Genomic DNA, 13,753 nt, shown 5'->3' on the forward strand with positions numbered 1-13,753 from the left:
CGACTAGTGAGCCATTCGTCCGACGGGTTTGGCGGCGCGCCCGCCGCCGTCCGCAACGACGCCCGCTGTGTGAACTTGAGCACGCTGTGTGAGCTTCAACACACCGCCGCTGGGCGCGCACGGTTACCAACCACATCTTCTTCTGCTGTATACTTACAGATAAATACTAGTGTACAGTACAGTATTCTAAGTATACCAAGAAAATCCGCGAGTCGTATACAAGGTTAGCGAGGAGAACGAGGAAGCAGGACAGCGTTGGACAACGGAGAGCAAAAGAAGGCGCTAAGCGCCGTAAAGTCGTGAAGAAGTGAAGTCATGCCTGTCAGTCTACTTCCTCCGGCCGGCAGGCCTAAGAACCTGTCGTCTGCGCAGCTCCCGCCCCGCTCGACATAGCGTCCTCCAACACCCTCTGGAGTACGTCCTGTGCCCGAGCTATCAGAGGCTCGAACTGGTACTTCAGCGCCGGGCCAAATCCAGACGCATTCTTCTGGACCCTGGAAAGGACGCCGCGCAGCTCGTTGTCCAATATATCAGAGACGGCGCGCTCGACGAGGGGGAGGAGGGTGGAGAGGTGGATTGGTGAGGAGAGGCGAGCAGGGCTGCTGTTGGGGAGAGTAGAAGAGGTATCGGGGAGAGTGGAAGAGGCAACAGGGAGGGTGGAAGGATAGCCACGTGAGGGAGAAGAGGGACGTTTGGCGTCGGCGGGGGGAGAGCCGCGAGGAATGGCGTCAGGTGTCACTTCGGGGAAACCGGCGAGGTCGTTGAGGTCGTCGGTGAGGCTCTCGAGCTCCTGGTCCTCGGCGTGACCCGTTTCATCTTCCTCGGGATAGTCCATGTCCTGCGCCTCCCCGTCATTCATCTCCTCCTCGTCCTCCGGACAGGAATGGGTGTCTTCGGAGTGGATGTCTTCCTCCTCGACGGTGGAGCATTCGTCGCGAACAGAGGCCTCGTCTTGAGAAGGCTCCTCATCGCGGACCGACTCCGCGTCACCAAGAGTGGACTCCAGCTCATCCACCTCCAAAGATCGCACGGAATGTCGAGCTGATGCAGGCGGCGTCGACTCCCTCATAAGCGAGGCAAGCTTCCGCTCCAGCGCATCGATCGCGCGGGTCTCTGCGTCACATTCGGCTTGCATTCGTTCAAACTGTGAGTATCATGTCAGTGTCTATTCCTCAACTATAAGGGTGAGCTTAAGGAGGGCTGCTAGCTAAACCCCAGTGAGATCGTGACCGGTCGTCCCCAAACCCGTTGCCCAGAGGAAACAAGAGACACTCACCTTCCTCACCGACTCCCAATTCCGCTCCTTCTCCTCCCTCAGTTGTTGGATCGCCTGCCGATTCGCTTCAAAGCGCTGCATATCCTCCTCCAGCTGCTTCGCCACAGCCTCGATATCAGCACGCATCCCATCCGATGCGTCCAGGAGGGTGTCCATATGCGACGCGGCTTGGGCTGTGGACTCGAGGAGGTGCTCGTCGCGAGCTCCTCGAAGGCCTTCCTTCAGGTTGAGTCGCATGTCGGAGCTGGCCTGCCTCATATCAAAGGCAAGTCCTTCCACTGCCTCCTCCATGGCGCGGGTGCCTTCGGCCGTGTCTTGCTGAAGCCGCGTGACGCGTTGTTCGAGGGGTGCATAGGCTTCGTCCCAAGCGTCGTCGTTAAGAGCGCTGGTGGCCTCAGGTTCCTCCCCTTCCCCCTCCTTCACACCCTCACCCCCCTCCCTCACACACCCCTCCACCTCCACCTCCTCCATCACCATCCCCACCGCCTCCACCCAATCCGCCACCCCCATCACATACTCCTCGAGCGCCTTCCCCTGCCCCTCATGATCGAACTCGGGACTTAACGCCCTCGTCCGCGGATCCGCCTCCAACTTTCCCACCCACGCGATCGCTTCCTCCATCTCCCGCCTCGCGCTCTCCATCGCGCACTTCTTGGACAGGCTGACTGCCTCGATCTGCGACCGGGCTGCGGCGGAGCAGTGTCCGTATTCGTCGGCCTGCCGCGCGGTGCGCCATTGTTGGTAAGCAGCAGTGGTAGCGTTGTAGTGGAGGGTGAGGCGGAGGGCACGGAGCATGGAGCTGGGGGAGGAAGCGAGGTGTTAGTCGAGGTTGGTGACAAGGTTTGGGTGGGAAGGCAAGGAGGGTACGAGATGGCAAGGGGTGGGAAGAGGGCCGACACTCGGAATGGAGGGAGATATATAGGGAGGGAAGCACGCACCGGACCCTTTCGTTCTGCCTTGCTTGCGGAGTGGGGAAGGAGGGAACGGGGCGAGGATGTGACTTGAATGGCTTTCGTGGCGGTCTTTTCTTGGCGGGTTGAGCGGTGGGAATGCTGGCGAGGTTATTATCGGAGGGCGGGGGAGCGCTGTTGAGAGGAGTGGTTGACGTCGAGGCAACAGCCGCAGTATTGGAGGTAGCGCCAGCCGAGCTAGAAGCTACAATAGTCGATGTGGGGGAATAGCGTGTACTGGCCTCTGGGAGATATGTAGGCTTGCGCGGCGTCTCGGGTTGAGTCGGTTGGCCTATAGGCCGTGGTGGTGTCACGAGAGGAGGGTCTCGCCGCACAGGCTGACTCGTTGCAGGGAGGGTCGAGGTTGAGGCTATCGGTCGCGGGGGAAATGCCGGCATGGGGAACTGGTATATCGGCGGTGGAGGTCGATATGCAGCGGCGGTGTAGATGTATGGATTCGGACGAGGGAGTGCGATATATGGAGGCAGATCTGGTGGTCGACGTTCCTGTTGATGTTGTGCATAACTCGGCTGCGTCGCTCTCCGCGGCGGGGGCTGGTCGTCGTCGGGGTGGAAGCGAAGAGGGGGCGGCGCTACCCCATAACGGCTATCAGCACGCGGGCGATCGAGGCGGGGCGCTCTATCAGCGCGCCGGCGGAACGGCGGTGGCGGGGGTCGCGGGCCTTGCTATATGAAGGGGAGGCGGATCAGTGACCTTCATTGCGAACGACCATGAGCAGGTGCACATACTCTGCGCACCGCGGACCACCATTCGTCCTGATCTGGATGTGCGAACATGCACTCGTATGTATCGCGAGGGCACACATCGACGGCGTTCCCATCGTCATCAAAGTACTTGTAGAGAGGTAAGCCAGGAAAAGGACATGAGGAGGGAAGTAAGCGCACACGACACCGAACAGTATACCAAGGCTCTTCTTCCTCTTCCTCTTCCTCCTCCTCCTCTTCTTCTTCGTCGTCATCATAGTATCCATTGTACCCCCACCCGTTGTCTTCCTCTTCATCCTCGTCGCTGTACTCCTCGTCTGCGTCCGCCATTTCCTTGCATCAAGCAGTCAGGACCACAAACGACCTTCAAGGTCACCCTGTCATCGCACCTTCCGTTTGGCATTATCCCATTCGTCGTACCCTGGATGCGCAAACTTGCACGGTCCTCTGGGGTGCTCAACTATCGCATCCCCGTAGTCATCGTAGTACTGTTACAATGTTGAATGTCAGTACACATACATCCTAGACATTGTAAACAGCTCACGCACCCTACAACGGACTCGATACCATAAGTTTGGGTGCGAGAGCCCGCGCCCTTTCTTGCCCATGACGCTGCCCCGAAGCCCGCGCGTGAACTGAAGCAATTCAGCCAGTGAGCTAGATTGAAGTCGAGAACAATGTCTCGATCAATTTACGCCACATCGGGCTACTAAAGCAGTCACGTGCGTCTGTTCATCAGGACCCACAACTGGGTTATTCAGTTGCTTCCGGGATAGATACAATCCGGTAACTTACCTTTTTGCTCTTTTGTCGGGGCAAATCGATGTAGAAATGCATAGCCAGTACAGATCTGTTGTAGATATCGGTGGTTGGTAGGTCATCACAGGTCGTAAACCGTACAGAGAGTACAATGTAAGTATGCAAACATAGTCCGTGTACAAGGGTTAGTAAATCGTCAGTATATCATCAGCTATATATCAGTTATAACAGGGCACCACAAATACTACTTATTTGCAGCAGTTCACGAATTCCACCTTCTAGTCAAACATTCGGCTCGTCGGCCTCCCCGGCGGCGCGCCGTCCAGGAAGATCTTGCTAAGCGGTCTTGCAGGCCTTGCTCTACGCTTGCCTTCGCGCATACTGCGGATGGCCTGGTCGAGGTCGCCGCGACCGACAGACTTGCCTGCAGCGTAGCCCTGCGAGCCGGGTGGGGAGAGCATTGGCGGCGAAAGCATGCCCGGGCCGTTCTTCCCGTCTGCGTGCTGGGCGTTCTTGTCGGCCTTGATAGTCTAGACATGTGAGCATAGGAGTCCATGAGTGCAGGGAGCGACTCACAGGTTCCGATGCGGGCTCCTCGATGGCGACCTTGGGCTTCGCCGCGTCCGCCTTGACCTGCGCATCGTGTACTTCGAGGCCGCATTTCTAGACACCTCGTTGGCGAAATAGAAGCTCATCCAACAATAAACACTCACCTGCAGCGACGTCGAGAACGACGAGATCATCCCGAAGAAGTCCTCTGGCTTCTTTGCGTCCGCCGAATCCGTCTGCTCGCCGTAGTACGCCATCAGCGCCTTCAGCTGCCCATCCAACAACTGTGCCATATTCTTGAGCGCCTCGACGCTTGGGCCAACCTTGTCGACGAAGGGCTGCGGGGCTCCCGTCAATTCCCCCGCCATCTCACAAATTTGCTCCCTACTCACCTGCATCACTGCAACAAACCTATCCTCCGCATTCACCTCCCCCCTCTTCATCTCTTCCTTCGCCAACGCGATCTCGTCCCTCACCTGGTTCAGCCCACTAACCAGCTGATTCACCGACTGCATTATGGTCTGCACCGAGACGCGCGCCGCGGGCTCGAGGTGCGGCATCTCTTCGATGAAGTTCACGAGGCTCGGGTCGCTGCGGAGGAGAACCTTCGCCAGGTAATGGAGGAGGGTGGGGCACTCGGCGCCGCCCTTGACGGTCTTCGTCTCTTTGAGCTTTCCCAGGCCTTCGAGCGCGAAGCCTCGGGCACCGCCGCGGAACGTGGAGCCGTTGAGAGCATTACCAATAGCAAGCACGGCGCCCAGGACGTGCTTGAACTTGGCTGAGCCACGGAGCTCGGCACAGGCGTTGCGGAGGATGTTCAGCTCGGGCCGAATCTCCTCGATGTCGAGGTCGAGTTTGCGGCGGTAGAGCATGCAGTCAAGGCGGGAGGAGGGGCGCGGGATAGACATGATCTGGCTGAAGTATTGGTCGGCTTTAGCGAGCTTGGAGGTGTCGCCAAAATCTTTGATGCGGTTGATCTGGGAAGGCAATGAATTGGGTACTATGACAGGGGTATCAGGTGGAACGCACTTCCTCAGCGGTAGGAAGTTGTTTGCTGATGGCCTTCAGGTCGTCCACCGATAGCACATCGCTCATGCCAAGCAACGCCCTTCGAATACCGGGCAGGTCAAGCTTGATGCGCGAGAGCATGATAGCTGTAAAGCGCTATCAGCGCCCTTGCCTTACCTACCTTGCTTTCCCGCCACTCACCAATATTGTTCGCCCTCGTGATATCCAACACCGTCGTCACGCTCTGCTTTCTCGTCGGACTCGTCACCTGCATCGTACTCGCAGTAGCGCTCGCCGCGCTGTCAATCGCGAACGTCGCGACTAGATCACCCATGTCAAGGTCCACGCCTGCGGCGCCATTGCCGCTGCTTCCAAGTTCTCCCCAGACGGTGGACGAGACGGCAAACGCAGGAAGCTTGTCCCAGTAGAATTGCCGAGTCTTGACGCGAGGGGCGGCGGGCTTGGCAGCGCGGTTCATGCGGAAGGCGGAGGGTGGAGGTGGAGGACCGGGTGGAGGTGGCGGGGGTGGAGCACCGTTGAGGCCCGAAGGAGGTGGTGGAGGGGGCGGAGGAGGTGGTGGTATACCTGGAGATGAGGAAGCTGGTGGTGCTGGAGGTGGAGGAGGCGGCGGAGGTGGAGGGGGTGGAGGGGCAGTAGTAGCTGGTGAAGAAGGCGCAGGTGGAGGAGGTGGCGGAGGTGGAGGCGGAGGTGGAGGTGGAGAGGCCGCATTGCTCTGCAATGTTGGCGAAGTAGGTGCGATTGACACAGGCCGTGGTGGAGGCGGAGGCGGCGGCGACCTCGGCGAGTCCGTGCTATCTCTTCTCGACAACGGTGAAGGAGGTAGCGATGCCCGCTTGCCGCGAGTAGCTGGTGGTGGAGGCGGTGGTGGTGCCGAGCGCTTGAACTCCTGTTCCGTCTTCGGCCTTGACGCAAGCTCTTCCACTTGGCGTTTGAGTTCATCCTCCCTCTTCCTGAAGACCTCTTCGCGACGCCTGAGCTCTTCGACCGTCCGCTGAAGCTCCTCAACCTCCATAACCATCGTTGTAATCTGCTCGTCCTTCTGCTGCAGACTCTGAATGGTGCGGTTTGCCATAGCTTCCGCGTCGAGCTCAGCCGCGCGCGACTCCTCTCGGGATTCCTCTCGGGATATGAAACGAGTGTACACGGATTCCATGGCGCGCTTCAGGTAGACGATCTCCTTCTCCTTGATGGATATGGTGGACTCCATCTCGGTACCCTTCACTTTCAGCCGAGCAATCTCATCGTTCAAGACATTCCATTTCTGGCGATCCCGCTCACGCTTCGCGCGCTCGTCCTTTGCACGGTCAGCTGAAGTACCTGAGAGATCGTGCAGCACGTACTGCATCGCGACCTTCACTAGGGCTTTGTGCCTTGTACTTCTCAAGATCGCTCTTGAGCTGTAGAACTTCCTTCTCTTTCTGTACCAGGCGCTGGACAATGCCGTTGAAGTTCTGCAGGGGAAGGTAATGATGTCGGTCGATCCTCTCGTGATGTGTACAGTAAAGCCACTGACCTCCCCGCTCTTTCCAGCGACTTTGCCTTGCGGCACCCCGATGTTCAGAGGGAGCGATTTGAGCGTGTTGACTTCGGCGATCTTGTTGTTGATCTCCGCCTTCAGCTCAGTCCGCTCGTCGTTCAGCTCTTCCACCCTGGCGCGCAGGGCTTCAAGCTCCTCTTCCACAACCTCGTTCGGGCTCTCAGAAGCCGCGCGGACCTCGAGCTCTTGACCGGTGATATGTTGCACAGACGTGGCGAAGCGCTTCATGAAGACGTGCCATGAGTCGTCGAAGTTGTCCAAGAGTGCCGCCTGCTCGACGAACTTGTCCAAAATGGTCAAAAGGTCGGACTTGAGTTGCCTGTCGAAGGGTACGTTGTCAGTCGCTCAGAGCGAGATGACGCAGCCTCTCTTACAGCCCAATGTCCTTCTGCAGGATCTGACCGTAGTGACTAAGGATCTCCACCATAATTGGGTATAGCTCCCCATGCTGCTGAGCCAAACGAACAATCTCCTCCAACGCAACCTCTCCATCCGAGCGTACGCGATCAGGCGTTTGCCCTGATTTAATCATTGAACGCGCGCGATCCCGCATGTCCTCTTCATCCTCGAATTTCTCTTCAGTGTACACGTCGAGTTGCGTGAGCAGCCGATCTGGAGGTTTGACATATCGTAAGGCCTGTCCGCGGTGTCAACATTTCCTTGCCCTCGATTAACTCGTTCAATGCGTACCACAATGACTTCGTTCAACCCTCTCCTGCTGAATTCGTCGCGTAGCATGATGCGCTCCTCAAGTGAGTCCGGGCAATTCGTGATGGCATTGATGAGCGACATTGCCGCCGTACGAGCCTCCCAGATACCCTCTTCTTCGCCACTAAACGACGCTTCAGAGACATTGTCATTGTCGTCGTTCATATCTGCCACGCGCAGCAAAGCGATGAGACCTTCGAAGCGGAACGCCTCGTCGAAGGCTACTCTGTAGTCCGACAGAGCAGCCAAGACAGCTTTGTGTCCATCGGCAAGGGAGAGGACGCATATTGCAGCAAGCAGCTCTGCAGACAGTGTCCGTAATTTGGGTGAAGATGTGTGCAATGAGTATGCAATGTGGGTGATGATCGTTGGCGAGGCGAGGACTCCTGAGAACCCGGGCTATGAGAAAAAGTCATGAGTAATTGTTGCACAAGAAAAATTGGAGTACGCATACCTCTGTATTCAGCAACACGCGCAGACACTTCACAACTTCGAGTAGATTGGTAGTCTCGACTTCCGTAAGTGACTTGCGCTTCCCCCCTTTGCTCACAAGCCCCGACAACAGTGTACCCAGTACCTCCAATCCCTTCTCCTGGCCCACAAACTCCTCTATCCAGACTAGTTTCGCCGTCGACAGATGCACGCGGAGCGAGATTAATAGCTTGACTAGCTGTTTATCCGCCGTGCGGGCATAGCGGAGACCGTCGACATAGGACTTTGGCGTCTTCTCTTTCGAATTACTCTTGTCACTGACGGTGCCAGTCTTCTCGCCACCTGAAGATGTCCACCAGCTACTCCATAGACTCCCAGTCGATTGCGGCTGCAGCGGCGCCGCTTCTTCAGCTGGTGCCTCCGTTATATTAGCATCAGCAGCACCTGGATCTGCGGTGGGCGTAGACCATCCGGATAACGAGAATCGCTTCATGAGTGCGTCACCGGTAAGCTGAGGGACTAGACGTGGAAGGAGAGCGCCTCCAGTAGCTGGACTATAGGATTGCGCATATGATGTCCGTTTGGGTGAGCTGCTCTGAGGTATCTTTGGCGAGCCTGCTTTGAATTGCCTGTTCTGCGCCAAGAGGTATTTCTTCCGGTCGAGGGGCATGTCCTTCATAGCTGTCCGCTTGTCTCCCTTCAGCCCCATGTCATCCTGACAGACATTAGCGAGCTTTCGTCAGTAAGATGATAATCACCTACCAGCATAGCGTCGAATTCCTTCTCACTGTAGTCGTCTGACGCGTCGGTAGCGGATTCCGGTGCATCCTTCGTAACAGGCGTGCTTCCGGTAAGATGTGCCACAAGCTTCGGTTCACTGACAATGCTCTTGCGTCTCTCCGGTGACCCGATATGTATTGCACTGCTCCGGTTTCCTGCTGTCGATGTAGACGCCGCCGATTCGCCCAGCCAGCCACCAAAGATGGTAGACAGCCGATTGGCAGAGGACGTGCCCTTGTTGTCGGTTCCACCGCTGCCTTTCGCGGTGCTGGCTCCGACGCTGATCTTCGCGGTGCCACTCTCGTCCTCTTGGTCTTCGTTCTCGTCTTCTGATTCCTGTAGCGAGGCGAGGCGGCGTATGGTCGCTTGAGAAGGCTCGTAGGAAGCATGAGACGCTGTGCGTGATTTGGACCTTCGATACCATTCATCGGGGACGCAGAAGCGCAAATGACGGGTAGCTTGTGGGGTGAGGGGGTTGGGGCAGAAGGGTTCGCTAGTGATGCTGTACGCAAGCGTGGACGGAGGTAGCCTCGTTGACTCTGCGTGAGTGTCAGCCGCTGCGTGGTAAAGTGCGTCGACAATCACGTACTCTCCGTGTCCCCATCCACCCACACTTCCTCCAGTACATACTCCAAGGTTCCAGCGCCCGGTATTGGTAGCGACCGAGGCAATCCAAGCTCCTCGAGGACATGGTCGATCAGTTCACTGATGACTGTGCTTGTGTGGATGAATAGCTTATATTGAAATCCATCGTGTATCTCTGGGACGCGCGCGAACGACGCGGTGATGCTTAAGTGTGGATTGAGGGAGACGAGGCGAAGCACAGGATTGTGCAAGTGGTGTGTCAGGGGAAACGAGGAGAACTGGCGCATGGGGGACTGCTTGGAGAGCGCGTTGACATGCCGCGCCACGGAGCTCGATGGGTCCACAAGTCCTTCAAGGTCGTCAGTGCCGCATTCACGAAGCTGGATGTCCCCACGCACCGTCCCCTAACGCCTCCAATTCTTCCTCCTCCCATGTCCTTCCCGGTTGTTCCACGCGCACTATCTGGAGCGCCCATCCATCATCTTCAGCATCCCCTAGCGCTTCCGTGGTCACATCCGTGTTCGCCACCAGGACATCTATGACATCCTGCGCCGTCGCGTCCGGCGCGACCTCGGCAAAGTGAAGAGCACCATTCGTTAGGATGACCGGGACCACTAGAGGCGGGTCTGGCATGAGTCAAGCACAGAGGATAAACTGTTCCCACTACTCCTCGTCAAAAGCTGTGATGTCGCCTGCGATGGGTATGTGAGGGACGAGGGTGACGCGTGGGTGAGGGAAGGATGATGTTGCGATTCTCCTGCAAGCTCCAGATCCAAGATGGGATTGGGAGACGAGTCCCGCAAGTATGACTTCGAGCAAGATCAGGTGCAACCGCGTCGCAATGAGTAAACGCGTTAGGCGCTTCTCGCCGTGCGGAGACGGACAGTGCCAAATGCGGGAAACAATGTGAACTGATGCCACGCGGGAATTACAGTGGACCCACAACCGGTCAATTCCAGAAGGCAAAATGCCCAGATATGTCCTCGATAGTACAGTACAAGCATTTCATACGCGAGCTACAAGACACAAAGCATAACAACAAGATAGACATGCAAAACAGCTGATTCTTTACGGGATTGACGACTGCGAATCCGTCTCCACCGACGGATGAACAAGATAATGCACCCGGACGTTACTGCCTTCGGTGGCCGAGGACTGTGACTCCTCAGAAGGCAAGGAGTCAGACACGGCCCCGCGTATCTCGATGAGGTAGTTGTCCTGTCGACAGAATTCAGCAACCTCGAGCCATGCAACAAACATGGATACCTTACCTTGACCAACTTCTTCAACACCTTCACCACCAACTCGCGCTCATACTCCAGATCCTCAATCGACTGCAACTGGTCCTCCATCTGCTCGAGGTACCAATCAATCAGCTCCTCCCGATCGACCCCTCCGCCCTGCGAGTTCTGCTCGTTGTTCGAGATGTACGTGACGAGCATCGCCTGAATCTGCATGTACTTGTCGTGCGTGATGACCATGCGACGCTTCTGCGGAGCTGCTGGCGGAGCGTCTGGCACGGGAGTCGTTGCTGTGTGGTCGGTGGTTGGCGCGGCTGTCGGTGTTCGGCCTCTGCGGACAGGTATGGAGCTCTCATCCGCGGCATCGGTGGCGCCGGACATCTCGACGTCCTCGTCTCCATCAGCAGCTGTGGGCTGCTCTGGCTGTTCGCCGTCGAGATCTTCGGCATCGAAGTCGATATTGTCCTGCTCAACGTGGATGATGGACTGTCGCAAAAGGCTGAACGCCTCGCGGACCATGACAGGAGTGATCTGCGTCGACGGTCAGACGTGGAACGAGCGGAAGAACGTTATGACATACCTCAGCCGTGCAGTTGGAACGAGCGATGGCCTCGCTCAACCGGATCATACTTTCCAGCTGACGGACAGTGATTCGGTAGGAATTCCTCCCGATGCCAGTCGCATCGTCCTGTCGCAGCAAGCGATATTTCTCAACCAACACGTCTGCAGCCTCGGGCGTCAACTGGACAAATCAATTAGTACCCATCTTCTTTACCAGTCGCACGGTGCATACCTTCGGATTGAACGTCCTCGCATACCGAATATACCTCTGCAGCGTCTCCGTGCTAAACTCCGGCTGAATCGCCTCATCCTGAAATCTATGCACATTCACAATATGCTTCGCAATATTCAAGTCCGTCGCCTGGTCGCACTCATCCAGCACGATGAAGAACAAATCGAACCGACTCATTATCGGCGCGCTCATCTGCACGTTCGCCCTGAGCGTCTTCTTCTTGTCGTACCGGCCCCCAATGGGGTTCGCGGCAGCGAGAATGGACGTGCGCGCGTTGAGCGTGGCGTGGATGCCGGCCTTGGCGATGGAGATGGTCTGCTGCTCCATAGCTTCGTGGATGGCGACTTGGTCGGAGATGTCCATTTTGTCGAATTCGTCGATGGCGCAGATGCCGTTGTCGGCGAGCATGAGGGCACCGGCTTCGATGGTGAAGTCGCCGGTTTCTTCGTCTTTGACCACAGCGGCTGTGAGACCGGCTGCTGACGAGGCCTTGCCTGAAGTGTAGACGGCACGAGGCAGGAAGGAGCAGACGTATCTACAGAACTGTCAGAGGCATAAGACTAGGTAAAAGGTAGCTGCTCACTTGAGGAATTGCGACTTTGAAGTAGACGGGTCACCAACGATGCAAATGTTGATGTCACCACGCAGATGCATGCCTTCGGCCGTCTGCTTGTGGACACCGCCCATAAGCTGCAGCAAGATACCCTTCTTCACGATCTCGTGTCCATACACGGTCGGCGCGATACTCTCCACCAACCGTGAGTAGATGTGCTCCGAGTTGATCATGCTCTTGAGCTCGTCGTACTCAGGTTCCGTCAAGGATGAAATGAAGGTGTTCGCGCTGTCCTCGCCGACGTCTTCTTCGCCGCGAACGTTGGTACCATTCTGACAAAACGTTAGGAAATCAAGAACAATCAGGCAGTCGTAATGCTTACCCGAGCATCAGCATCCTTGACCATACACGCCAAGAAGGCAGTTTTATACTGCAAGTCGCGCACACCCAAGCTCTTCAGACCCGTTACACCCGTGCCGCCCACACCCCCAGTCATCGCGTTCGCGCCGCCGCGGTTGGCTTCGCGCATGAGTTCTGCCTTGTTGCCTCCAGGTAAGCCCAACTGACTGACGTCCGGGACGACGATGAACGTTCCAGTGAAAACGCATTTGTCTCCGGCCTTTGCGCGCTCAACCATCTCTGAGCGAAGGATAACGTCGAGGGAGCGCGGCATAGAGCCGGTAGGTATCTCGGAGGGGTTCTCCTGAATGCGGACCTTTTGCCAGTCGGTGAACTTGGAGCTGTCGATCTGCAGTTGCCAGGCCACTCGATTGCCGCAAGTGGGATTTGGACAGAGTGAAGGCTGCAAAAGGGTGTCTCGGATCAGCGTGTGCATGTAAGCGAGAGCAGGTGAGGGTGCGTACCTCGGTGTACTTGAATTGTTGCTCAACATCGTTGATGATGCCCTTGCAGACTTCGCAAACAAAGCTGCCATAGAGCAGCTCGGGTCTGACCTCGCTCGTTCGAGTTACCGTCCCGCTGATGCTCATCAGCTGACCAATCCTGTCCGTGCGTAGCTCGCGGATGCCAGAGACCAGAGGAAGGCCGTAAAACGCGACATTGAACTCGCGAGATTGCAAGTTCGCACTGTCTGTGGAGGCGGAAGTTGGGTTGATTTTCAGGTATTCCGGTTCGTATTCCTCGACCAAGTTAAGCACGGCGCGACGCAAGTAGGGCAGGAAGCGGTAGTACTGATTTTTGATCGCGTCGGCTAGGACGACATCGGTTTCAAGGATGTGGCTATAGTCAACGTAGAGGGTGGTGATTTCGTATTCGCGCATGCTGTGGATTTGGTCGATGTAGATGCGTTCGCCATCGGTCTCTGGTGCATCCCCTTCCGAGTTGGGGGTGGCGGCAAGATGCACGCCGGCAGTGTAGCTGTAGAACGCGTCAGACATGACGCATTCAAGGTTAAGACGCGTCGACGCACTTCTTTAGGAACCCCTCAAAGTTCTCCGCGACACTCTCGCCAACAGCATCGCGTACAACAGGGACGTTGCCGTTGTTCTGAGCGTTCCTTGGTCTTCTCCTCTTTCTAGTGGGTGCACCCTCTTCCTCCGCTTCATCATCGTTCATCGCGAGCGCGTCTGGGGTGCGGCGCGCGGGACCTCTGGCTGGCGACGATTGGGTGCCCTGTGGCGCGCTGCTGGGAGGCATAGACGCCATAGAAGACGGTGGACCCCTTCGCGGGGAAGATCCTAGGACTGAGCTCATCGTGATGGGGAACGGTGAACGCGTTGCAGAACGCGAGAGACAGTGCAAAGGCAACACGCTAATTGATCGCTTGAGGGCCGGTCATACCGCGTTACGGGCACGGCCCGAACTTCCGACATGAGC

The 13,753-nt window shown here is 57.0% G+C and overlaps 3 protein-coding genes across 3 annotated transcripts; all 3 read right to left on the bottom strand.

Annotated features, from left to right (window-relative positions):
* Positions 1-93: 93 nt before the first annotated feature.
* SCHCODRAFT_02623389 (uncharacterized protein) lies at positions 94-3,437 on the bottom strand. Its single transcript, XM_050345172.1, has 6 exons — positions 3,341-3,437; positions 3,132-3,284; positions 2,976-3,080; positions 2,215-2,912; positions 1,277-2,075; positions 94-1,144 (listed from the first exon to the last, which is right to left on the bottom strand). The coding sequence occupies exons 2-6, from the start codon at positions 3,279-3,281 to the stop codon at positions 350-352; spliced, it is 2,547 nt and encodes an 848-aa protein (XP_050200641.1). The 5' UTR covers positions 3,282-3,284; positions 3,341-3,437; the 3' UTR covers positions 94-349.
* A 323-nt stretch (positions 3,438-3,760) lies between these two features.
* SCHCODRAFT_02576451 (uncharacterized protein) lies at positions 3,761-10,218 on the bottom strand. The gene is made up of 14 exons (XM_050343877.1): positions 9,729-10,218; positions 9,335-9,679; positions 8,728-9,284; positions 7,988-8,680; positions 7,516-7,932; positions 7,200-7,462; positions 6,802-7,144; positions 6,629-6,739; positions 5,469-6,582; positions 5,289-5,413; positions 4,652-5,236; positions 4,424-4,597; positions 4,287-4,373; positions 3,761-4,240 (listed from the first exon to the last, which is right to left on the bottom strand). The coding sequence occupies exons 1-14, from the start codon at positions 9,961-9,963 to the stop codon at positions 3,989-3,991; spliced, it is 5,301 nt and encodes a 1,766-aa protein (XP_050200642.1). The 5' UTR covers positions 9,964-10,218; the 3' UTR covers positions 3,761-3,988.
* Positions 10,219-10,398: 180 nt separating this feature from the next.
* Positions 10,399-13,582, bottom strand: SCHCODRAFT_045848 (MCM-domain-containing protein; the record flags this gene model as incomplete). Its single annotated transcript, XM_003038094.1, has 8 exons — positions 10,399-10,548; positions 10,602-11,102; positions 11,152-11,313; positions 11,365-11,899; positions 11,948-12,249; positions 12,300-12,719; positions 12,781-13,294; positions 13,347-13,582. The coding sequence occupies 8 exons, from the start codon at positions 13,580-13,582 to the stop codon at positions 10,399-10,401; spliced, it is 2,820 nt and encodes a 939-aa protein (XP_003038140.1).
* Between the last annotated feature and the right edge of the window lie 171 nt (positions 13,583-13,753).

The sequence above is a fragment of the Schizophyllum commune genome (genome assembly GCF_000143185.2).
Source record: "Schizophyllum commune H4-8 unplaced genomic scaffold SCHCOscaffold_5, whole genome shotgun sequence".
NCBI lineage: Eukaryota > Fungi > Basidiomycota > Agaricomycetes > Agaricales > Schizophyllaceae > Schizophyllum > Schizophyllum commune.